The 25,135-nt window shown below is 37.6% G+C and overlaps 1 protein-coding gene across 1 annotated transcript; it reads right to left on the bottom strand.

Annotated features, from left to right (window-relative positions):
* Positions 1-1,954: 1,954 nt before the first annotated feature.
* On the bottom strand, positions 1,955-23,340 carry bbox1 (butyrobetaine (gamma), 2-oxoglutarate dioxygenase (gamma-butyrobetaine hydroxylase) 1). Its single transcript, XM_055204568.2, has 8 exons — positions 23,193-23,340; positions 18,334-18,726; positions 16,942-17,056; positions 11,310-11,508; positions 5,688-5,793; positions 3,758-3,954; positions 3,330-3,496; positions 1,955-3,253 (listed from the first exon to the last, which is right to left on the bottom strand). The coding sequence occupies exons 2-8, from the start codon at positions 18,688-18,690 to the stop codon at positions 3,078-3,080; spliced, it is 1,317 nt and encodes a 438-aa protein (XP_055060543.1). The 5' UTR covers positions 18,691-18,726; positions 23,193-23,340; the 3' UTR covers positions 1,955-3,077.
* Positions 23,341-25,135: the final 1,795 nt, after the last annotated feature.

The following is a 25,135-nucleotide window of genomic DNA, read 5'->3' as shown; positions in this document are numbered from 1 at the left end:
CAGAAGGGAGTAGTTCACACTGATGGGCAATTTCTCTTCCTATTTCCGAGTCTGTCACAAAATACGACTCCGGTGCACCTACGTGGACTCGCATTAAGGGTCCCTAAAGTCTGCACTACATGATGTCATCAAAGTGTGGACTCTGAGAAGTCATCTGGAGTGTGCCATTTGGGACAGGGCCCATGTTGTTCCGCCGTATATTGACAAGAAGTGAAAGTCAGAACGTTCCATTGCAACACCAGCGCCCAGCAGCAGCCCTACAAATCCACCATTTTGGAATGAAAGCGACTCGGGAGTCAACTAGAAGTAATGGCAATATCAGCTACTTTGTACATTAAAAGATCAAATTCAAACTGGATGATGATTACACAGAATAACATACAATCAGACCAGTGATCATTAATCCCTTTTTACAGCTTATTTTCAGATATTTAGATAAAAGTCTTCTACTTTTATATAGGCTAACTTTACATACAAACATACCGACATAAACTCATCCACACATAATATTTTGGCTTCATATACATATACACAAATGTACATTAGAATTGCTCGAAATGGATTAAGTAAAAAATGAATTGAGAATGAATTGGCAGTGAGAATTTTCATTCCAAAATGGCGGCTGCGCTACTGAAGCGCCATCTAGTGGTTGTTGCCAAAAACTAATCAGAGTTTCCCCTCTTGTTCTTCTATAATCTTTTGGCTGTACTGATAAACTACAATAGCAGAGAGGGACAAAAAGCACTAGCCTACCAACTCGTTTCCACAACGCGTTTTCATTCAGAACACGTGAACCAGCTGAAACGGACAAGGAGATCAGTGATTACAACGGCTACCATAGTTGCAACACGCATTTGGAAAAGCGAGGCGCTAGAGAGTGGTGAAATTGAATGCAAAATAAAATTTCACCACTAGATGGGGTAAATCCTACTTATTGTCCCTTTAAGATCATTTATCAAAAATGCGTACGTGTGATTCATAAACCGAACTTACGCACAGAAAATGCGCGTACCGCTTTCTTTAAGATGTGAAATTTATAAATCGCAAATGATCTTGAACTTTGTGCGCAGCTGAGCAATTTCAAACCTCCGCCTCTAAACAATGCCTAATTAATGTCATCGACATATAAAAGAGCGCTTGTCAATGTTTAAAACCAATTTTGAGCATCAAGAATGGCTTATATTGCCAAAAACCTGCAGCAATCGGACAAGCAAAAGTGCGTATGCTCAGACCCTGACGTACGCACACTTTACTATCAAATCTGTGCGTACGCACGCTTTATATATGAGCCCCCTGGTCTTAGGAGGTTAATAGGAGTGCAGTGTTAGTGGCTATTTTCTCAGATGCAACTGAAAAAGGAAACCAACATCTGATTACATTATTTATGTCTTTTATTTTTATTTTCATTTAAAAAAATACATGTCAGACCCCAACCATTTCATTGTAATACCCCAAATCGTATAACATTTTCATAATTACATTAAGACTTGACAATATAGCCTCTTAGCTCAACAATTGCCTACTGAATAATCCAGAGCAGTTTAAATAACAACATTGTCTGTTGTTTTACACACAAAAATATCTAACTCTAGATTTATAGCTAACATATTTCATACAAAGACATTATTTACATTATCATGTCTTTAGCTACATATGCTGTGTTTGCATTGTTACTGCATTTGTACAAATAGGCCAACGTCTACTGGGGAAGTTTTTCCTCCCATTTAAATATAATAAAAAGTCTCCGGTATCAATATTTATCTATATTGAAAGAGAAATACTTTGTTAAAAGAAAAAGCTGTTCAAAACCAATCCATTTTGCATTTTGGACATTAGCTGATAACTTGAAGTGCCACATAAATATTTTCTTGCAATACTAAATATACCTTCATTGTCTGAACTACAGTTACAATACTAGCAAACAATTTTTCTACACTGCAAAAATTACTCTCTTAGTATTTTTGTCTTGTTTCCAGCAAAAACATCCAAAAATTCTTAAATTAAGATGTATTTTCTTAATGAGCAAAAATAAAATAATCTGCCAATGGAATATGAAAAAACTTTCATAAAAATTAAATTAAGTGTTATAAAAAAGTAAACTTATTTCAAGAAAAATGTTCTTATTCCATTGGTAGATTTTTTTTGCTTGTTTTAAGCACCAATTTACTTAAAGTTTATATTTTTTGTCTAAACACTAGACTTATTTTCCTAGGTCATTTTGCTCATCAAGAACATACATCTTAATTTAAGAATTGTTAAATATTTTTACTGAAAACATGACAAAAATACCAAGTAAAAAAGTCATTTTTTGCAGTGTAGATTGTTCATGAAAGTCTACAATTAAATGTGCAAAATGGATGGGTTAAACTAAAGGCTGTATTTAATATATTATAAAAGTAGAATAAATCAATCTCAAAATCAATGGTTAAATCTTAAAGGAAAATGATAAAATATGGGCTTTTTGGTTCTGTTAAGAGCTTTCCTGATAAACATAACCACACATTGGGCCATTAGCTGACTAGCATCTCAGCATGAATGACATGAGCCAGTCCAGTCCTCGGCATCCCCCATCCAGAATGTTTTAAACGTTTCCCTATATAAAAAGGTCTACTTATCAGCCTTCCTTCCTGTACCAAGCGGATGAGTTGAATCAGGTGTTTTAATGAGACATCTAAAACATTTTGGGATTCAAATCATTGTATTGACTGCATACTTAAGGCAGTTATCCACAAATAAGGCTAAGTGTTTAATAAAAATTGTCCCACAATTTTAAAATCTAAACCATCTCAAGAGACCCCAGTAAGGGAAATTAAATGAATGAGCTTTCTAAGCATGTGCAAAAAGCATTGAAGAATTAAAATGAAAAGCCATATGACAGATTTATCCACAGGACAAATGATCTACATGACAAAACTGAAATGCACCATTGAGAAATATCCCTTCTAAAATCCAAAGCTTTCTGAGGTTAAGAGTTGCTACAGTTCCTCTAAGTACGGGTAACCCAAAATCAAAGGACTAACCGGATACAAACTTTTTATCAGTTAATGACACACAGTGTGGTCCACGAAAGGCATCACCTAGATGTCTCCACGTGCCGTCTTCCGGAGGATCCTGAGACGGGACATGACCTCATCCCAGTCTAGATATGCTCCTTCTAGATGTCTGGTGCTGTTGCGATTTTTCTGAACCGAATGCGACACGTAGCTTTTTCGGCCATGCAATAGACGCCAATTATCAAAGGTCACCAAGTCGCCTGTACAGAGCAAATGAGATTAGTAACAAGTGTGTGCAGCGGTTTATGATTTGCACATGCAAAAAATCGTACTGACCTGGTTTCATTTTGTATGTGAACATATTCTCAGGCCTGCTGAGCAGATCCACAAAGGCCTTTAGAGAAGAATAGAAGGGCTGAACCTGATTTAGAGGCAGATCTAACACAGAGTCTCGTGTGGCATTGTTATAGTTGATCCTCACAACACGACCCTCAGTGTCCACACTGTAGGTTAAAACAAGTTTGAACTTTACATTGCTATCCAATCAAAATCCATTAAGATCTACTATAGGTTCTGTGAGTTCTTTCAGTTTCCCAATTGACCAACAGATGGAGCTGTTTAGTGCATTATTAACATCACATATACTCTAGTTGGATAGAAGTTGACAAGAAAGTGAAAACAGTTTCGATCAAACACTCCATTAATACAGACAGCATGTTAATGGTCGTCCAGTACATGTGTGCTTAAGTCACTGCGCATCTTACTCTATAATGTGGTGTTTGGACTGCACGCTGAAGTCACAGTAATCCGCACCGCTGTCTGTGAAATCGACTCTGACAGAAGAGAGGATGTTAAATGCTTCAGGATCCTCCGTTCTGAGCTGCTCTGCCATATGAAAGCCATCAACCACTTCGCTTTCACCACCTTGCTCAGCCTGACGGATGCAATGCAGGAACTGCACCTACATACACACACAGCCAACTCTGTAAAAATTACGACAACGATCCACGCTGGCATTACAGATGAGCTGTGGATTTGCATTTCTATAAGCAATTTAAAGTAGGGTTGGGCTGTTGTGTGCGTACATGTCTTTATTGTAAAAATGAAATTAGCTCTAATTATGAAGGCTTATAAATGTCTTAAAATATTTGAAAGGGGTGTGGTAGTAATAGCTTATTTCAAAAACAATGCGAGCCATCTTTCATCCCTTTCCAAGCTGTAAAAACAAGCGTGCATTTTCTCGGTAAGGTGTGTACAGGTTTGTGACGGCCAAAACGTTTGAAACGTCTCATTAGCAAAGTACTTCTCACTACTTCTTGATTTAGTGGTAATAGACCTTTTGCGTGTTTGCAAACAGAGATGACGTTTTTTGTGGGCGGAGCCCAACTGGTGGCAGAAAGTGACAGCTCCGCAATAGGGGTGTGAAGTGTTTTAGCGTTAAACTGTGATTTTTGTGGATCCGGTGTTCTGTAGAAGTCTGTTTCCCCTATATTTCCCCTAAGTGTAATGTTTCTTATAACGTTTTCACCAAGTTACGTTTATTTTTTAAATCAATTTTTACAGGATGAATCGCTGAAGTACTTATAAGAGAAATACTATCATGTATTCTGTATAATATCATTTAATAAATATTTCATCATTTCCTGTTTTCAATTTCTTCCATATATTTATAGCCTGTGTTTGTTCTAAAACTATTATATTTACATACAAATTAATAGGTATAGGCCTGTTTATATATTATTAACACTTTACATGGTGTGTGTGTGTGTGTGTGGGTGTGCTATGTTTATATATTTATTAGTAAACATCATAATTTAGAACAAACAGGAAGACATAGGCTAAGATAGAAGGTAAAAAGAAATAATAGAAAAAGAAAAAAAAGAAAACTTTAATAAATGGTAATATTATTGATATTACAAACTAATTCAAATCTTTAATCTTTCTAAATAAATTATAAACGTAACGTGATAAAAACGCTAAGAGACACATAGAGTGAACGGACTTTGACAGAACTCCGGATATCTTCTCTAATTTTTTTCTATTCAAATTATTAAAAGATTTTCAGATGATTTTATCACTCCAGTCTGTCCGGTTGAGGGCTTTTATTGCAACCATAAACACCTACGTTTATCTCCAAATGGTGTCTTTGACGACGGTATACTATAAAAATAAAGGTAATCTATTTTGGCATTCCTATTCTGTGAGTTATATTGTTTGTTTCACTCGTGTCTCATTCATTTCCACTGTTTTTCTGCCACCACATTGCGCGCGTGACGTAACTGTGGCGTCGACCCGCAAAAGGTCTGTATACCTATGGGGTGGTTTCCCGGACAGAGATTAGCTTAAACCAGGACTAGGCCTGATTTGTTGTATAGGACTTGATGTTGATATCCCTTAATGCATATGGGGATATCAACATCAAGTCCTATACAATTATTAATTAGGAAATATAACTAGTTTTAACAAACATGCCTTACTTAAAACATTACTTGTGTGCATTTTGAGGTACAACAAAGGGCACTAATGTGTGTGCAAGTTGTTTTCAGTTTGGACAGTTCTTACATTTATTTTCTAGGCCTAGTCTAATCCCTGTCCGGGAAACTGCCCCTATATGTTTGTAATGCAAACCATATAGTTTCTCACTAATATAGCTTTAAAATGTGTGTGTGTAAATTTGTGTACGTGTAAACTTACCCCAGGAGGATGGTGCAGAGCAGGGTAGTCTGTGTGCAAGCTTAATTTGCCAGAAGTATATGCAACATTGTTAGCCATAGCCTTGTCCTGCACTTGCCACGTGTGTCTGTGAAAGCACAAAGACAGATCAGAACAGGTGAATGTGGGATTGTAAAGTTTTATTGCATCACTCCATGCACTTATTGTAGGAAACCGCAGCTGTAAAATGCTTTCCTGGTTTACTAAAGTCTTGAGAGTAAATTTATTGACTGAGGAATCCCTGCAATGAACAAAACAGACATTTTGTTTTGGTAACACTGAGAAGATATATAATGGATATGTTTTTATTATTAACTTATAAGATGATTTTTGAGAAACCCTCTCAGGCCACGACACAAAGTTGCATCTGTGCTGCATCCTTGTCACTTTTCAGAGATTTTTGGCGTTTTGATAGTGTTTTGATCATGTTACTCTTTATTCTGGCGGCAGGTGCTGCAGTCAACACAGCCGCAGACGTCATCTGACGTGTAAGAAACGCTCACAAGCCACAACCCCAGTACGGTAATGTGCAGTTAACCTCCTCTTTGTAGAAATGTATTGTTTAAAATGTGACCGTCTCGACGTTATATTAGTAGATTTCTAGATTCATCTTCTTGGTACAACGCCAAAGTTCGCCAAAGTTTACGGGGGGCGCGGAATCACACATGTTCACATGAGATAAAATTTAATGAAAAAATCCGTTCCTCTAATAATTTTATCTAAACATATTTTTTAAAATCATTATTGAACATTAAAATCAATCAATACTTTATGGATTTAAAACTACATTCATTTCATAGGATAATGCAATTGTAATGCAAAATGCATTAATGACACAATTAAACAAGTCATTAAACAAAATGTAAATAAACAAAACATGCCGTTTCAGATGTGAATATGATACCAATATGTCATTATTCCGATTAAATGTATTTGATATAAAAGTTAGTCAACACTTTTATTTTGGAGGTTTTTGCATGAAGGCAGGGGCAATCAGATTGTTAGAAATGTAAGTGCCATGAAAAAGGAATGAAAGCTCTATAATATTTCGCTTGATGTCTGTGTATGCACAAATTTCTGTGAACTGTGCACACTGTGCCCCTTAAAAAAAATGGTGCAAGACTTCCCTGATGTAGCCCGTCATGTGTGTGGTTCGTAATTTTAAAATATGTGTTCTGCGCGTCGAGTAATCCTATGTGCATCACGTGTTTTGCCAAAATAAGTGCCTGCTGCAGATGCGTCTAAAGGGTTTATGATAAAAGAGACGCTCGCGTTTGCCTGATACTTGCATAATCAGAGTTTACTGTTAAGGGAGTTTCTATCATAAACAGTTTTGACCCGTGAGCCACAGGCCCCATTTTGACAAAACATGTGATGCACATGTTTAACATGAAGTAACAAACACATATTTTGAAAACACGAGCAACACACATGACACTCCGAACACATATTTTGAATTTGCGCCCCTCGGATAAGCAGTCACGAGTCGCCACTGAGTGTCACGTATTTTTACCAGAATTTGCACAACACTTCAGTTTTCAGTTGTCTGACAATGCATTACTCTTCAAAGTCAACACTTAAGCTCTTTTACTCTTTTGTTTTATGAGACAAAAACAAGAAGGGTTGGTAGCACACACCTATGGAATTTTAGACCTATCCGCTTGTTAAGTGATGACGTAAGGAATTCTGTTTCCGGGTCCAGTCCACTTATTTTAATAGAGAATATTATTTAAATTATTATCACTATTTATTCATATCACACATTTAAGCAAAAATTTTATAAACTCACAGTGTACACAGCAGTCTCCAGGCTCACGAAATCACTGACAGTAATATAATAATAATTCGTAAAAAATTTAGTTCATGTCTGGACATCACAGATTTTGGTATGGAGATAAAAATTATGATCTGGGTTTACGAGTGTATTTTATTTGTGTGTTTTTAGTTATTTCCCTATATGGCATTTGAGATCGGTTGTACCCAGAAGCTGTGCATGATGTCTCTCTGTCTTTACAATTCTCTACTGTTATTCAAATGAAAACAAAGAAGATAAGACAAAGATAATAAAGAAGATGGGTCAGATAAGTGGTCTCAAATGCATGTTAGAGAAACCAGAGTCCACCACCACCTTCCCCACTATCCAGTAAACCCTCACACAACAAAGCCTCGATTTGGCAAATACAAAGCTTTTTGTTCCAGTTTGAGTCAGATAAAGCTGTTTTCTGGCCAGTTTTGTAGTCTCCGTGTTTTTTAAGTGAACTTCTGGGTCCAGTATTTTGTGTTAAATCACTATGCAGATGTCAGCCGAGAGAGAGTTCACATGAATGGCTTGGTGGTTGCAGCCAGCAGCACACAGTGTGTCTGTCTGTCCTCACTGTCTCTTCTATCTTTCGGTCCAATGAGAAGATTTCCACTCACTCTAAGACGTATTCGGTCTCAATCATCTTTATTATCCTTTCAACCTTCCCTTCGGTATTAAAATTCGCTTTGCATGCGCTTGTGGATTTTGTGTTGGCAGGAAAATAAATTAACATTTAAATCGTTCTTGATTTATAAAAGGGTTTTGTACTCGCTAATCATCTTCCAGTGCGCATAAAGCAATGGAACAGGTTTCACTTTCACGTCATTTTTCATATAATAAATGTCAGAGTATTTTTCTTAAGAGAGGAACATTGTTCTGATGTTACAGCATGAATTGCTTCCATCACAATAATGATAATGGTGTAAACAGATGACTCATACTGTGATGTTCACAATTATCTTTTTCAAAGGAAAGAGTCTTCTGGAATGTCTCGATGGTTGCAATGCCATTTTTACACACTATTTTACTCTCGGGCCAATAGCCAAGATGTTTCTGGCATGAAGAGATAGATGACTTAACATCACGAGGTAAAGGTCAAACAACAATTATTATTTTGAGAATCTGCATGAGAACGAACAAAATTACTGAAATACCTGAAGTCATATTCATATGACGACATTGCCACTCCCTGCATCTAAATTAGCGTCAAGTCTTTTGTAAAATGCTGTCTAACATGTCCTGAACAACGTGCAGCACTGCATTATTTCTCAAGAAAGAAGCTTCTGGATATTGAAGGCTAGTAGGTTAAAGGAAAACACCACCATTTTTCAATATTGTACTGTTCTTACCTCAGAATTAATACATACCTGCCTTTTTTCAATGTGTGCACTTATTCTTTGTACAGCATGTTGTTAATGTGTTAGCATTTAGCCTAGCCCCATTAATTCCTTAGGATCCAAACAGAGATGAATTTAGAAGCCACCAAAAACTTCCATGTTTTCCCTATTTAATGGCACAAAATAAAACGGGACGATTTTTTAAGCGGAAATTCCTTTCAATTTTACATTTAACAGCACCGAAACATCCTATTAAGGTTGAATGGTGCAGTATGTAGTTTTGGTATTTGTGACTTGTTTATTAAAAGTTTATCTGAATAACTTTAAATCCCATGCTAAAAATAACAAAAACTGTCATGACAAAGGGCGTTATGTTTGAGAATGACATTACACACTTTTTGCAGTGAATTAAGCAGTAATATGTAATCCCCAAGCACAAGATACTAATTTGAATTTAGTCATAATTATATTATGGCATATTTTACATACTGTATGCTGCAAATTAATATCTGAGTGTATTGGTAAAACTAATGCCGAAACCTGCAAGATATCACATTAATGTAATGTGCAAAGCACACAGTGGCTTTAAAGCAACACTATGTAGTTTATTTTTACCTTTAAATAATGTCTCTAAAATTATTTCAGTGATAGAACAACTTGGAAATGCCGTAGGACAAATTGTACTGTTGCTGCAACTTGAGGGGCCTCCTAGCTGCTACAAGCACACTCTGAAAGTGGCGGTGGAGGGTAGAGCACACAGCCCCGCCCCTTCCCCGCCTGCAGAAGAGTATCTGATACCAGTTACTGTTGCGCTTTTCAACCACATGGGGGAGCTGTAAGTCATTTTTATATGGAAACTACATAGTGTTGCTTTAAGATAATTTGCGAGTGATACAGCGAGATAAATTTATGAACCTTTTTAGTGCACGCAGCCATTTTATGAATTCAACATATATACATTCAGAAATTAACCTGGGTTTCTCCATGCTGCCTTGTGCGCAAATTTATTCACGCTGCAAGTCTAGCATGAAAACTATCGACCAATTTTGACCCTGAAATAGGGAACCAATCACAGAAAGGGGAGGGGGCAGCAAGACGATAACGACGTCTATGCGACACACCGAAGCATTTTTGTTTATCCAACATGGCAACAGACGTGAAGTTACTCTTCGATGCAGCCTTAGATAGTCTTCTAAGTAGTTTTGAACGCAAGTTTATTTAAAAAAAGAGCAACTTTTGGCGTTAAACAATTTCATATCCAAGAAGGATGTTTGGATATGACAAGACATGTTAGCCACAGAGTTTTATAGGACCAACCTGCTAGGCATCGTCGTTGCAAAGTACAATTAACTTATAAATTGTAAGTGGTATTTATTAATATCATATTGTCATTATGTCTGTACTGTGGTTGTCACAGTGCCACTAAGTTGTGTTGCTTTTCAATACAATATACAGCTACTGGTTTAGTTGCATAGCTTTCAGCTGTGTGCACACGTACACAATAAAAGTTGTTTCTGTTTGAACTTATGTCGCTCTACATACGTCATCTGGTATAATTGAAACGACTGGCTATGAGCTACGTACAGACGCATTTGATAGACGAATCGTAGGGTCCAATAAACGGCTCTGGGCATTCATAAACCACGCCTCAAATACAAGAAAATGAGCATAGGGTTCCCAGACCACGTCTCATTCTCTATGAGACTGGTCTGGTGTTAGCCGGTCTATTCAGAAATGTATATTTTTCCTAAATAATGCCTTCAGATCATTTGGATGTTACACAACCAGCAGAGTAATCATCATCAGAACTAATGACTTCCATGCGATGGGTGCTCAGACGACTACTGATCCCAACATGTTTTCAACAGTCATTGAGGGGTGTGGGAATTTATTTTCTTCAAATGTAAACCTGTCCAGATGTGGGGATCTGAATAGAAGATGATTCATCCAACCAACCACATTATGTTTTTCCATAGTGTTGTGCTGTTTGAAAAACGTATTCATCTTTCTTTATTGATGCTACAAAGGGAATGGCAGCCTTGACAAAAATGCCAGTAGTTTTAACTATTATGTTAGGATTGTATAGATGTATAAACAGTAATAATTTTGAATAAATGTGTGGCATGTGGAGCATTGCCAATCTTTGTCAGGACATTTTTAAGACGACTATACATAGGAGCCATCTGGCACAGATGCGCTTTCGGTGACCTGAGTTTGATTCGAGGTCCTGTCCTTTCCTTAACTACTGTTTGTCAAATAAAGTCAAATATGCCCCCCCCTCAAAAAAAAAAAAAAATGACCACGATATGTGAGTGACTCCTGTTGTTTCTAAGTATGCAGTTTAAAAATTACTATGTTACTACTATTTGTTTCTATGTTTTAAATAATGTGCTCATGCTACTTATGTCTTCCTTTTGCTCACTCATTCTGAGCATAAAAGCATCAAGTCAATGTTAAAGACCATACCCGTAAAAAGTGAGTCGGAGATAACCAATTCTCTGACTCAGTCTGGCCACCTGGCCCTGCTCCACTGGCGCCCCCGTCAGGTAGACGATGCCAATGCGTCTCAGAGCTTCCAGCCATGCCAAAGCTGTCTTGTCATCATGCAAAACCTCCTTGAAGTCTAATGTGGGGATCTGTAGACCTGAATCCCAGTATTCTCGCTCTGAAACAGAGACAAGGCACATACAATTTACATTACATTACATTGTTACTCACTTAAAATAATGTCATTAAAACCTTGCTCATTCCAAAGATTTAATCCAACTTTCCATCATGGACGATCAGACACTTTAACTGAGATCCAGTGCTGGTCACAGCCAGAACACACACTGTTGGAGGTTTAGTGGTTTTACACAGCTGGGGTTCGTAACAGTTATTAAATTTATAAAGTCTACTGGCAAGTAAAAACCTGAGGCGAATTAGTAGTTCACTCAAGTGGAGACACCAAATAATGATGTCAACGTTACTCAAGAATTTGGCTTGAATAAGGATAAATGTTCAATGCAATTGTGTGTGCATCCATTCGCTTGTTCTACCAAGACCTTGCAGGACTAAACGCAAATGAAACATGCCAGAAACGTCCCTTCAAATACAGTAATAAAGAAAAGTGTGTCCAGTAATGTTTGTGCATCAGGACTCAGGCCAGAACACACTGGTCAGAACACGGTGTGAGGGCCGGCTACGTTTCCCCGCTGGAAAAAACACATATTTACTCCCATCCTTCCTCTGGAGAAATCTTCATATGCTTGTGTGTGTCTGATCAACCATTCTGCACGTATAACTCGCTGCTATGTAGTATGTAGAGAAACAGAGAAGCTGGAACTGAGTAAAACATGCTCATGGTAATAAAACTGAAAACTGAGTGGGTGGTGGTGAATGAGATAGTTAGAGAGAGAGCGAGCGAGAGAGCTGGGCACATTGCCCGGGGTGAAGTGCTTCAGCTGGTCCAGGTCAGCTATAATGACCGTGTAATGCTCAATAATATTTCCAATCTCGCTGACATACTAGGATTTCCTGGCAGGCCTCAGTCTGGCCTATGAGCCAATCAGAGATTATAATCATGTATCTTATCCAGCTGAGCCCCCTGAGATATTTTCATAAAACTTGGCGTTATTTTTCAATGGCTTTCAGTTAGGGCATGTTTTAATGAGAACGATTGACTAAAAAACGAAAATGTTTTCCATTCACGTTTTTGAAAAATTTAGCAACGCCTGTTTGCACGGATACGACACGGATCTCGCTTGTATCCAAGTATTGACGCATGCCGGCAGATCGAATGTGTAATATGCATGTGCACATTACTGTTTTTACATATTTGCCTTGATATGCTGTTTTTTGAAAAATTGCATGTTTTCAAAACTTTTCATTTCAGGACTCCAAATTATTGTTGTTGTAAAAATGCATTAAAAGTTTCCCGTTTTGTCACGTAAATGGCCCCTTAAACAGACACGTACAGTAGGTATATTAATGTACATAAAAGGCACACAGAATAAGTAAAATGTCCGCTTGTGTGTGCTTTAACAGTTTTCGTCAGCATGACTTTTGTAAGTCGTCCAGCTATGATACCATGAAGTTGTGGCTCCTGTAACTGGCAGTCAGCTGCTTCCAGTTAAACTCTGTAAACAGAGTCTCTACCAAGAGCTCCGATCACACGGCACACTAGGTTCACTGCGCTTAGGACAGACAGTAGCTCACATGCAGGACGCGAACCAAAGTTCTCAACTAGGTTGTGGAAAATGTTGGCTTTAATATGTCTGATTTAAATGATTTGCCTTATTACATTTTCATGTGTGCAATGTAGTTTAAATTCGGTGCTGAACACGTAGGTTTTTCAAGTAAATTAAGAAAGACAACTCTTTTGAGTGAACCCATTATATTTCCATTGAACATATGGAAAATTAGGGTTTTAAATTTAGCGCTTTGACCGTTAAATGTCTTCGCTTTGTGCCCGTGCGGTCTTTTTGTGTGTGGAAAAAGTGAACTGTTTTGCATCTGTTAGTTTATTCTTGCAGCAGTCTGACTGAGGTTGGTGCCGTGAGGGATCATGATGTCATGGCATGCATGATGTCAGCTAGACATGTTGTAACCCGAGCAAAGCACAGTTGTGCCCCCTTGTAAACTAGACCCTACAGGCAAACTCTACTACAAAACTCCTTTAGTAAATCAGTGCACTGGGCTGTAAAAGTCACAGTGTGAGCTGTTTGTCCTACAAAAAAAACCTCCTGATGGTAAGAATAACTGCAAAGATCTTACTTGTCCACTTTTTTGTGTATTCTCTAAAGCGGTCATTCCCAAACTGTGGTCTAGTGGCACGTGAGGGTACTGCAGGTGGTCCGTGTAAAGGCAAAATAAAATATAAAATAATATATTTTTTTTAAGAAAAATATATTTTTTTAAGAATATGTTTTAAGAATCTGTTGTACTGATGTGATGACCAGTTATACTTTTAGTGCTAGTAAGCCTATTTAGAGGTGCAGATAAATAAATTCAGGACTTTGTGTAGACATATTTTATCATGAGTATTATGAGGTGGTCCGCGAAAATTCTTGATTACAAATAGTGGTCCACACACACAAAAAGTTTGAAAACCCCTGCTCTAAAGCCTCCAAAAATACAATAAAATGGTCACTAGCTGTCACTAGGAGAGTACCTTTTCAAAATGTAGGCTACACATTTGTTCCTAAAAAGCTTATGTTACCACATAGATATCTGTACCTAAATGGTACATATTAGTGGTGCTTCGTGACTGCTCATCCGAGCGGGCGCTTATTCAAAACAAGTGTTCGGAGTGTCATGTGTGTTGCTTGTGTTTTCAAAATATGTGTTTGTTGCATTATGTGAACCATGTGCATCACGTGTTTTGTCAAAATAAGTGCCTGCTGCACACGCGTCAAAACTGTTTATGATAAAATACACGCACGACACTCCCTTAACAGTAAACTCTGATTCCACATGAGATTATGCAAGTATCTGGCAAACGCGAGCGTCTCTTTTATCATAAACCCTTTAGACGCATCTGCAGCAGGCACTCACCCTGGCACGACACGTGATGCACACAGGACCTCCCAAAGCGCAGAACACACATTTTGAAAAAAAGAACCACACACATGACGGGCTACATACATGTTGTGACGAACTTCGCATCGAGCACACTCGAAAAAAGAAGTCACCGGCCCTCACTGGTACATATTAGGACCTTTTAAAGGGTACTACTGCCCCAATGACAACTTGGGACAATTTTTTGACCATGCATTTTTTTCTAACAGTGCACACATTTAATTAGTATGCGTGTTGCCTGGAAATGTAATTCATGACTTCTGTGCTGCTAACACATCGCTCAACCAACTGAAACAGAAATATTTATGTATATAAAGTATCACACTAACACATTTTAAGCAATACATTTTTACACTGCTCAAAGAAAGATTCAAAAGTACCAAAATAAAACCGTTCAAATGTTAGGCTATAGGGCCTCATTTATTAATAGAACAAGCACAGATCTGTGTACAAATATCATCTTATGATCAGTTTTCAAGCATGATTCATGATGCATTACTCATCATACAAATGACCGTACGTTGATAATGTGGCTTTTTAAAATCTTAATTTCACACCCATAGTTGCAATAGTTGGAGGCACTTAGTCCATTGTAAACCTCTATTTAATGGTATAAAATCACTTTCATTTTTAAAAAATTTGTGGTGGCCTGTGACTTCTTTATTTGTGGGCGCTCGATGCGAAGTTCATCACAACATGTATGTAGCCCGTCATGTGTGTTGCTTGTGTTTTCAAAATATGTGTTTGGCGCGTCGAGTGAACCTATGTGCATCACGTGTCTTGTCAAAATAAGTACATGCTGCAGACGCGTCGAAAGGGTTTATGATAAAAGAGACGCTCGTGTTTGCCAGATACTCGCATAATCTCATGCGTAAACAGAGTTTACTGTTAAGGGAGTGTCTTGCGTGTATTTTGTGAACGTGAGTGTCTCTTTTATCATAAATGGTTATGACGCGTGTGCAACAGGCACTTATTTTGACAAAACACGTGATGCACATGGTTCACATGACACAACAAACACATATTTTGAAAACGCAAGCAACACACATGACACTCCGAACACTTATTTTGAATTTGCACCCATCGAATGAGCAGTCACGTTAAAGCCGACTGTCACGTTATATTTTCTCATTAACTGCAGGAGTGTGTTTTACACCTCAGCTACATGCACTCAGACACTTATTTTGTAGTCTGTAGAGAAGGCTGTGGAGATTAATTTGTGGTCTTTCACAGCCTTAAGGGACACAAGAGCTTTATGTGTTTGTGGAATCACACAAAACAGCAGCATCATTTCCTAACCCTTAGAAAGAAAATCACACGTTTTAAAACAATACTGCGACGTGGGAAAAAGAAAACCAGCGGGGTGCTCTGACACAGCCAAAAACATCATCTCACAATCAACAGACCCCTACTAACGTAGTTCTGACCTGTGACAAGAAATGTGTTTTATATAAAGATTTATAGTTTTTGTTTCATGGGATCATAGTCTCTTGGTGGAGACTGTCAAAGCCGGAGTCTGTTTTTATAACTGCAAGGCCTCAAAGGATTAATTAAAGAAAAACTAATCCTAAAATATCAGAACACGTAAATACATGCAGGATGCTTATTTTGGCAAACACAATGTTGAGTCTGCAGTAACCACAGCATCTCTCAAATTTGGTATAAGCACAACAGTTCGCTATTTCTCAAATTGCTTTAAATCTTTATTCCATGTGGCAGGAAGTGGAGAAAGAGTTTCCATTCAGGGGCGATTCTGGGGGGAAGTGAATGCACACTACAAAGGTCATTGCTGTCTAGAGCACATGCTCTACAGACAAAGCCAAACAATGCACAAACAAAAGTTTAATTAATCTTTAAAGTGTATATATAGCCATACAAAAAGTGTTGTATAAAACCAAAAAGCCAGTCACTTTAAAGAATCAAGCATAGTCACTTTAGACAAACAAAAAAGCTCATCTCTGCTTAAAGATTTACGCTCTGCCTGTTTTTGAAGGATGAAGGAATTTGGTCTCTAGTAAAGGCTGATTAATTCCATAAAGAATAAGAGCGGGCAGGAGCAGAAACACATGTTCCAGCATATTATTTGAGAAAACCACTTCTGCTCCCGATGAACTGGCAACGCTGGAGTGGAAACTCCTGAAAACTAGCACTGATTGATGCGTCAAAGCCTGATTTCCATGATTCACTTTAATTTCAATCTTTAACATGGCCTTACTCAGCCAATATTAAAAATATCAAGGTTATATCTTCAAAAAAAGGCATTACAAATATGTAAGGAATAATTGCTGATGGGCTGTTGAATTATTCGAAAATAATGCACACCCAATGTCAATTATTCCGCTTATACCACGATTACCACAGACATTGTTCTGGTAGTTTTTTTTAAGACATTAGACAGTTCAGGTGTGTGTTTATCGAAAAATAATGCATACCCGTGGAACATTTTTCAACCAATCAGAATAAGTCATTCAACAGCCTGTGGTATAACAGTAAATAGGAAAGTTAGCAAGGAAAACAAAATGACTGATGATGAACCCACCATTAAGGAAGAGTTCCTCTTGCAGTGCCTGTCTTGCCTCAGTGGAAAAACACCTTTTCTTCAGCCAGTCAGGCTCAAACACACTACTGTGCTGATCAGGCCAAGTTATGGACACCTACAATGCATTTCAGACAAACAGTTTATTAAAAGCTTTCAGACAAAAACCCCTATCCAACTTGTCTCTAATAAACCTACTGGCTTAAAGGCATAGTTCCTTAAAAACGTACAGGTTTCTTTTTTTTCAAACACAGATGTACGGCAGAAAGACACTGCTTAGTGGAAATATAAAACTTGTTAAAACTCTATTAGGAAAAAAAATTTAAAATATGTAGCCCAGGTGTCACTTTGCCAGTACCATTTAAAAATGTCCTAATATATGGGTGTCTCTTATAGACCTCTGACCTTTTGGCTGACCATAACTATACTTCTGATCATTGTTGAAACTGGATTTTTTTCTTTTTGTGTTATTTATTTACTTTTATTTTTATGACCATAATTACTCTAATGTCTGAACTTACTGTATCCTTTGTTGTTTTTGCTGTTTTATATTAAGAGTTTGGTTCCAAAACGTTATAAACGCCATTTAAAATAATAATAATAAGTTACCGCTAAAATCTGTATTGTATTAAGTCAGTAAGTAAATTCTAAAAGACACACTATGCAGTTATTTTACCTTAATATAACAGCTTCAAAGTTATTTCGGTGGTAAACAAAGTCATAGTAGGGCGAATCATCCTCCTGTTGAAGCTCGGGGAGGACGAAGCTAGCAAAACCACCAATGCAAGCTTGAGAGAACCGCCCCTGACAAATCTCGCGAGAATCACGACTTGCTTTACGGCAACGACGTCACACACGTTAGGCTTGTTCAACTTCGTGTGGCACTGCAATAACCGACCGCCGGATGACGTCAAAGAACCGTGAGAATGATCCGAGACGGCACTTTGACGTAATTCGGCGGTCGGTTCTTGCAGCGCTGCATGAAGTCGATCAAGCCTATAACAACAACTGCACGCGCAAATTTGAGACGTGAGGCTAAACGATTTAAAAGTTAAGAAAGCGCGTTCGGAAGCGAGTAGGAAAAGGAAAAGAGAATCTGACCCCGTTAGGAACCGGAGAAGAGTCCCACTCGGTCAGGTTTTTACTTGTTGGCGTGAGCTAAAAGACAGCACTGGATCTTATTTTTTTCCTTTACTCTCTTTTGTGTATAAATATCAAAACTAATAAAAAGACAATTAAAAATGTCCTAATATGTACCTTTACAAATACAAATATGTATACAGTTGGTAAAAATCTGTACCTCTGAGGTACTAATATGAACTCTTTAAATCCAAAGAGTAATTTTTGAAAGGGTACTGCCCCATTGACAGCATAATTTTGTTTATCAAGACCAACCTTATTGTCCATCAGCTGCACTTGGTCCATCCCAGTGTGCACATCCAAATCTGAGAGCAGCAAACTGCGTGCCTGCGCTGACTGCAGCATACAGAGAGGACACTGGCAGTTATCTCTCAACCAGGTGAAGGGGTACAAACTACAAGACCCATCATCCCATTCGATCTGCAGCAGTCTCTCTCGATCCATTGCTTGGGCCTGTCTCACCCCTGGACTACCCCCAGGAATAGGCAGGCTGGCTGCTGCCAGTGTCTGATTCCCGATTCGAGGTGTTTTGACCGGATGTGGCCGACTGCTTGCCCCCTTTAGTGCCTGGACTGCACCTCTGGACATCCAGCGGGTAAGATAGGATAACATCCTGAATTATGCCGTCAATGAGAATATGCTGTTAATCTGGGGACACATAAACACACACAAATTGTTGTGTTTAGAAGTGATTTTACAGCAACACAAACACTTTGATGTAAACCTACTGCATCATGTTTTGAATATTGTGTAAAGCAGACAGGTGTGTTAGTATGCAAGTATACAGTGCATTAATAACTGTTTTGTAAGTTTTGTTTAAACAAAACATTTTGTTTCGAAGTAACTAAATACGCGTGATGGTTGCGTGTTAATCTGAAAAGGTATGAAATTAGGAGTGTTTTTGGTTCAGTGTTTTTTCAGTATTTTCACAAAACCACCGATAGACTGACTGACTGTGCATTAGATGTGGAAAATCTTGCTTAACTACACTGTAATGCTGTTTGTTTTCTTTTCTTGTTGTTCCCTGCAAAGTCACAAACCAGGAGGAAATCAGAGTTTTGTTTATTACATTAATCTCCTGCAGAAATCAAACAAAGCTGTAAGTTGTTGGTAGCTGACAATTTTTTCTGCTGTTGTTCTGATGTTTATGCTATACATTTACTGTACGCTGCAGTCCAACATCTAGTTAGGCCTTGATGATTGATTAGTAACCGCCATAGGGTGTAAAAGTTATGACATCCAGAGCTGAAAGACTGTTGAGATAACTAAGTTTGACAACAGTGCAATACAAACATTATTACATCAAAGTTACCAAGATAAAGAAAGATAATCTGAAGGACTTCAGCACAGTCACACTACACAAAGCATGACTAAAACATTACTGAACCAAACCTTGACTGTACTCACGGTAAGGATTTTACTTTCCAAGATCATTTGCCATTTCACAGAAACACTCCAGGCTACAGTACCTTGTGTAATTCTTTTATAGTCTAAACAAAACCACATTGACAAAACTTGTGTCCAAATGCGCAACCCAAAATCACCGATACAAGAGTCAGTATGGACTTCTCGAAGGGTGTTTTATTGCATCTTAATAAAAAATAATGACAAACACTTCCCATAATAAATAATTTCATTGGTACACTTTTTAAGAACGTGGTGATTAAAAAATGTTTAAAATACAAAGCACTGAAATTAAATTGTGAGCCTGTTATCTTAATATATTAATGTGCAGTCTTTAGTGTTACAACTTTGTTTAATGCTGTGACCCTTTGGTATGACATTAAATAAATTTTTACAAAACACAATTCAGTCAGCAATGAAACTTTTTTACACACATATACTAGATGCAGGCATATACTGTGACTGTGTAGCAATGTTTTCTCATCCTGAAGCTGGCAAGTCTCTAACAAAAACCCTTTGCAATTTAACAACAATGTTGTATGTGCCCAAACTCATATCCCATCTTTTTAAATATGCAAAGGTAGAGATTTTCCATTACTTGTTTTATTACCTGTGATTAACTTGAATAAAAGAAGTATGTGAACTGGGACACAGCAACTGGATATAACTTTGCAGCAAGAGACACTTACATTTTATTATCTCACTTATCTAACAAGCCAATCAAATAACACTGCTGCACATAATGGTAACGTTTATTTAAAACTGGCCCAAAAAAAAATGGCCAGATTTATGGTAATTCATCTACAAATTGTTTTATATATCAACACAGCACTCTTTTTGACAAAGAGCAAAGTATTTGATTATACCTGAAAACAGATCAGCCTGTAAATAATGTAACTGTACTTAAAAGCATGGAAATCATAGCTTCGGGAGCACTTTTAAGGGAGGACAGGATCTTATGTTTCCAAAGCTAGCTTGCTATAGCTCTCTGAAATTGCCTACCCTACAGTACCTTTAAATCTCAGTAAAATCATCTGCTGCTTTTTTAGACTTTTAAAAGCAAAAACTTTAAAGAGCCCTGAGCCCCTATTATTAGGGGTGTGACGGATCACAAAACTCACGGTTCGGATCACATTACGATTTTTGAGGCACGGATCGGACAATTTTTCGAATCAGCAAAAAAGGTGTGGGAAAATCTAATAACAAATAAAGAAATTAGTCTCAAATTAGCATTAGGTACAGAAATCGAATCAAATGAAACACTGTCATTATGGTATAAATTAAATATTATAATTATTATTTAGAGCTACAGAAGTGATTTTCTCCTTGTCTTGGGTTGTTTAATTAACATTAATGACTCAGACTTAAGTAGCTTAATTGAGGTTACTGTCTCTTTAAGATAAGCACGGACTGGTTTCTGCCTAATCTATACATAAACTTAAGACATAGTCAAATGTTTTATTAAAAAAAAAATGGCGTGGGCTCATTTTGTTTGTATATGCCCTGTCAATAACAGAAATATTTTATGTTCGCTTGCTTTTTGAAATGCGTCTCTCCGTGCGCGCACACACAGACGGAGAGTGGATTCCAAACAGCGCAGCATTAGGGATGCTCCGATCGATCGGCCGATAATGCTTGCTATGTTTCTCAATGAATTACGGTGAAATGCCGCTACATCCAAAAGCCAGGGGGTGCTCTCGTGCAGAAACTCAAAATGCGCTGTAGACGAAGAACAATACACACACAGCTGTGATGACATGCAGCTCCATGAAATGGCTGAAGGATATATTTATATTGCTGTTCTTCAAACCTTTTCAGGTATTTTCATGATAATAAAGAATATGTTTAATAAGTATGTTTGACGAGAGTTGCTTTTTCAAATGCATGTTATAAACCACTCAAACTAACAGTGATTTTAGATCGATAAGGACTTACTGATCAAAAGCCATAGTACATGAAATAGCTGTAATGAGATCGGCTGTCCGATTCAGAATAGTGATCGGCCACGTATTATTAGTGGAGATCGGCATTGATCGGAGCATCCCTACGCAGCATAAACAGTTGCCCCACATAAAAACATTATGTTGTTTTTCATTGCTCTATACCAAATGTATGTTAATGTACTACAGTATTAGAAACTCTCTCTAAAGTTTACACATCAAGAGTTCTGATCTTCAAAGGGCATAGAGATGATCACGTCTGACTGAAGCTGGACTGGACACATTCAACCGCATGTGCATACAAAAAGCTGCTCACTTTAGCCCCTGTTTGCAGTTAAATTGTTTAAAATCACTTGAATGTTAACATTTGCAAGCCTTTAAAACACGTGCAAATGGTAAACTTTAATACGCGAATCGCAATAAATTTCTGTTTTCAGAAATGTACTGCAAACTTTCCACCCCATTGCAACCCTAGCTACTCTATACTGCTCAAATCTCGTGATTGAATCATGGTTTGAATAGTCAGTAGCAAATTCTTAGGCAACATACATAGGCTACTTACAGGCTGTGAGTCAGAAGCGGGCGGAATTATGATCGGTCCACATCAACAAGCTGTGGAAGTAAACTGTTGCCTACAATCCTTGCGTTCATTGTAGTCCAAGAAAGGAGATTTGAGTAGGAGACAATAACCCGTGTCATCGTATAGACGGTTTCATCGGACGCATGTGCAGTGATGCGATACGTGTCTGGTCCGAACTTTACTTCCGGTTAGCAAATGTTTTGGTTTCCTAGGTAATCTATGTGTTGTTTATTTTGCTTGTTATATAAATAAACTATGTTTAAAGTACATTGTTGTTATGTATTCTTAGCGGAGTTTACCGGAAGTTACGTGTTGACCACAAAAGCTGCTCGTTTATGTTGTTACTGCTGAAACCATCTATACTTTGGGATTTGTGCATATCGTTAACATGTACTAACACACATTTACACACTAAAAGAAATGTACGTCATTTATGAAACGGGAAATAGGGGGTCTTTAACCTATATGTCATAGAAGTAGCCTAATATTTCTCAGTACTTTACACACCCCCAGGGAAATTACCTTTGCTCTGTAATCTATGTATCTTTATGTCTATATATCGTAGTTCAAATGCTATCCATTTATCTCAATATACTAAACAGACAACTGTTGGTTATGTAATGCACGCACATTAGCTCATGTGACCTACGTATCTCGGTGAACACAGATATAGGTGAAAGGTCACCACTAAATTTTCCTTACAACCAACCAAACACATCACCCATCACCGCCTCCAGCGTACAAGCTCACAGTTGATCAACGTTTACTGCTCTCTTTACACAGACACAACATTATAGTTGACATGTGACAGAAGTAAAATCACCCCAAACAGTTTTATATCTTTATCTAATACTGTATTTAGCCGCAGTAGCTCAATATTTATCCGCCTTTGTTGCTTCCGGGTTGTTCAGTTCATCGCATGCTGAAGTAAAACAAATCATACGTCTGAAGAAACGAGTTGCTATATCATCTATAAGGTAACTTAGTCATAGAATATAAAACGTGCCGTTAGCACTTCACAGATATAATATAATAAACAAGCATAATAGCACAACTGCAAGCAAGCAATCTTTCATGCATTACCCTAACACATCGGTACTATCCAGGCAGTGCTTTCAATTTTAAGGTCCAGATGTACTGTTCTTTCCATTTTAAATTATAATCAACACTTAAAAGGAAATGTTACTTACCGTGACGATGATGGTGTAAATAAAGCCTCGGTTATTGACGCTTATATAGAGGTGAGAAAGCGTGAGAACTCACAGCGATGTTAGTGGGTGAAAGGTTACTAGAGCTTCTCTACTGGTGCTGCTGCTGCACACATGCGCGCGCGCACGCATGCACGCACGCACACACACAAATAGCACTGAACTATATCATGGTGAACAATTAGCCAAAATTACGTGCTGCTTTGTTCGACATCTATTTTATTGCCGTTTTTACTGTATGTGGTCAAACATAATAGAGTGTTACTTGGAAAACACAGAAGTTACTTGGGATAATAAACTTCCCCACATTAAAGTTCTTTAATGTGCACAATACTCAAAATTACAATCTATATACAATATATTTTCCCTCTCTCCCATATACAATATTCTCTCTGTATTTCAATTTACAGTAAGTGTGCTTTATTGGCATGACAGAACAGATCTGTGGAGAGAACTTTGGAGGGGCAGGTTCTCAAAGTAAAAAAAAGGCACATTCCTTGCTGACACGCACACACACAATTCATAATAAAGCAAAACAGAATAGAAAAGACAATTTTAGGTTTATTATTTTTCTTTATTTTTCTTGCCAATAGAGTGAGAGAAAAAATCTGTATAGACAGAGTTTTATATCTATATATTTATGTATATTTATCCAAGTGCATTATAATGTATACATTTTGTGTGTGTGTGTGTGTGTGTGTGTGTGTGTGTGTGTGTGTGTGTGTGTGTGTGTGTGTGTGTGTGTGTGTGTGTGTGTTTGTGTGTGTGTGTGGGGGGGGGGCAATTGTCCCCACAAAGATAGGAATACCAGTAAATTTGTGACCTCGTGGGGACATTTATGATGTCCCCATGAGGAAACAAGCTTATAAATTAAACAGAATGATTTTTATTGAAAATCTAAGGTAGCAAAAAGTTTTCTGTGATGGTTGGGGTTTGGGGAAGGGAATTTGTGCATTGTGACTTGTGTTTTATTGTCATATTTAAAATATCATTATACTCTTATCCTGTTCTGAGTTTATTCTTTTTAATTATTTAAATAATAATAAAAACAGCATTTATGAGGATAAATCAGAGAATTATAAAATCAGTATGGGCCTGTTTATCAGTGATGTGAAAATTATTTTTATGGCACTACTTTTTTTATAAAAACTGTTAGTAATTCGAAGTATGAATAGTTTTTAGTCAAAAAACAAAGACCAGACCCCTCGAAACCAGTGAATCTTTTCTCCCCCAAACAACAACAAAAACCGAAGTGAGTGAACATGTATGCATCATTGTTTATATTTGTATGCTGTTTGTAAAAGTTTATCTGTGGTCAGGGTCGACTCAAGAGGACCCTGAACTGTGCACTGTGTCGTAGTTAGAGCGTGTGAGCACACTTGCGATGTGAGCTAGGGATCCTTCTGGAAGAGATTGTCCCGTGACAGGTCAATAGGTCATCATGTGACTCATTTTATTTACAGCTCAAAAATGACTTGACAAAAATGGCACTCATCCAGGGGTAAAGGGGCAGGTGCTCGGGCACCCTTCGCCCCCTGCACGTGCCTGTGACAGAAACATTTGTATTACCAAAGCAAATTTAAAATAATAGTAAAAATACATCAAAGTCTATAGTTCAAATTTAAAGTGACATAGTAGGTTATATAAATCAAATTAAAGAATTAGAACAAAAAACTACACACAAAGTTAAATAACAGAATAAAGTAGTACCTACATTTATTGGAGATATTAAGTCATACAAGCACTCTCATGTGCAGTGTTTATGGTAAAACATTCAAACAGCTAGCCTTGGACATTAAATCTCTCTCTCTCTCTCTCTAATGTGTCATCTGGATGTTCAAATTTAATGGGTCTGCCTGACACACGGAACAATAAACTCAAAAGATTCTTGGAAGATGTGAAGTTTAACCCATTTCTCTAAATAA

This window comes from Misgurnus anguillicaudatus, chromosome 21 (assembly GCF_027580225.2).
Source record: "Misgurnus anguillicaudatus chromosome 21, ASM2758022v2, whole genome shotgun sequence".
Classification (NCBI taxonomy): Eukaryota; Metazoa; Chordata; class Actinopteri; order Cypriniformes; family Cobitidae; genus Misgurnus; species Misgurnus anguillicaudatus.
The sequence above is the reverse complement of the archived record's forward strand: the minus strand, read 5'-3'. Positions and strand labels throughout refer to the sequence as shown.

What these genes read in the sequence shown, in the direction of transcription:
- bbox1 (XM_055204568.2), bottom strand. Translation starts at nt 18,690, where the DNA reads ATGTTATCCTATCTTACCCGCTGGATGTCCAGAGGTGCAGTCCAGGCA. An exon ending in TGCAGCTGATGGACAATAAG is followed by an intron (nt 17,057 to 18,333) that starts GTTGGTCTTGAT and finishes AATGCATTGTAG; the next exon opens with GTGTCCATAACTTGGCCTGA. An exon ending in CTCCGACTCACTTTTTACGG is followed by an intron (nt 5,794 to 11,309) that starts GTATGGTCTTTA and finishes GTGCTTTCACAG; the next exon opens with ACACACGTGGCAAGTGCAGG.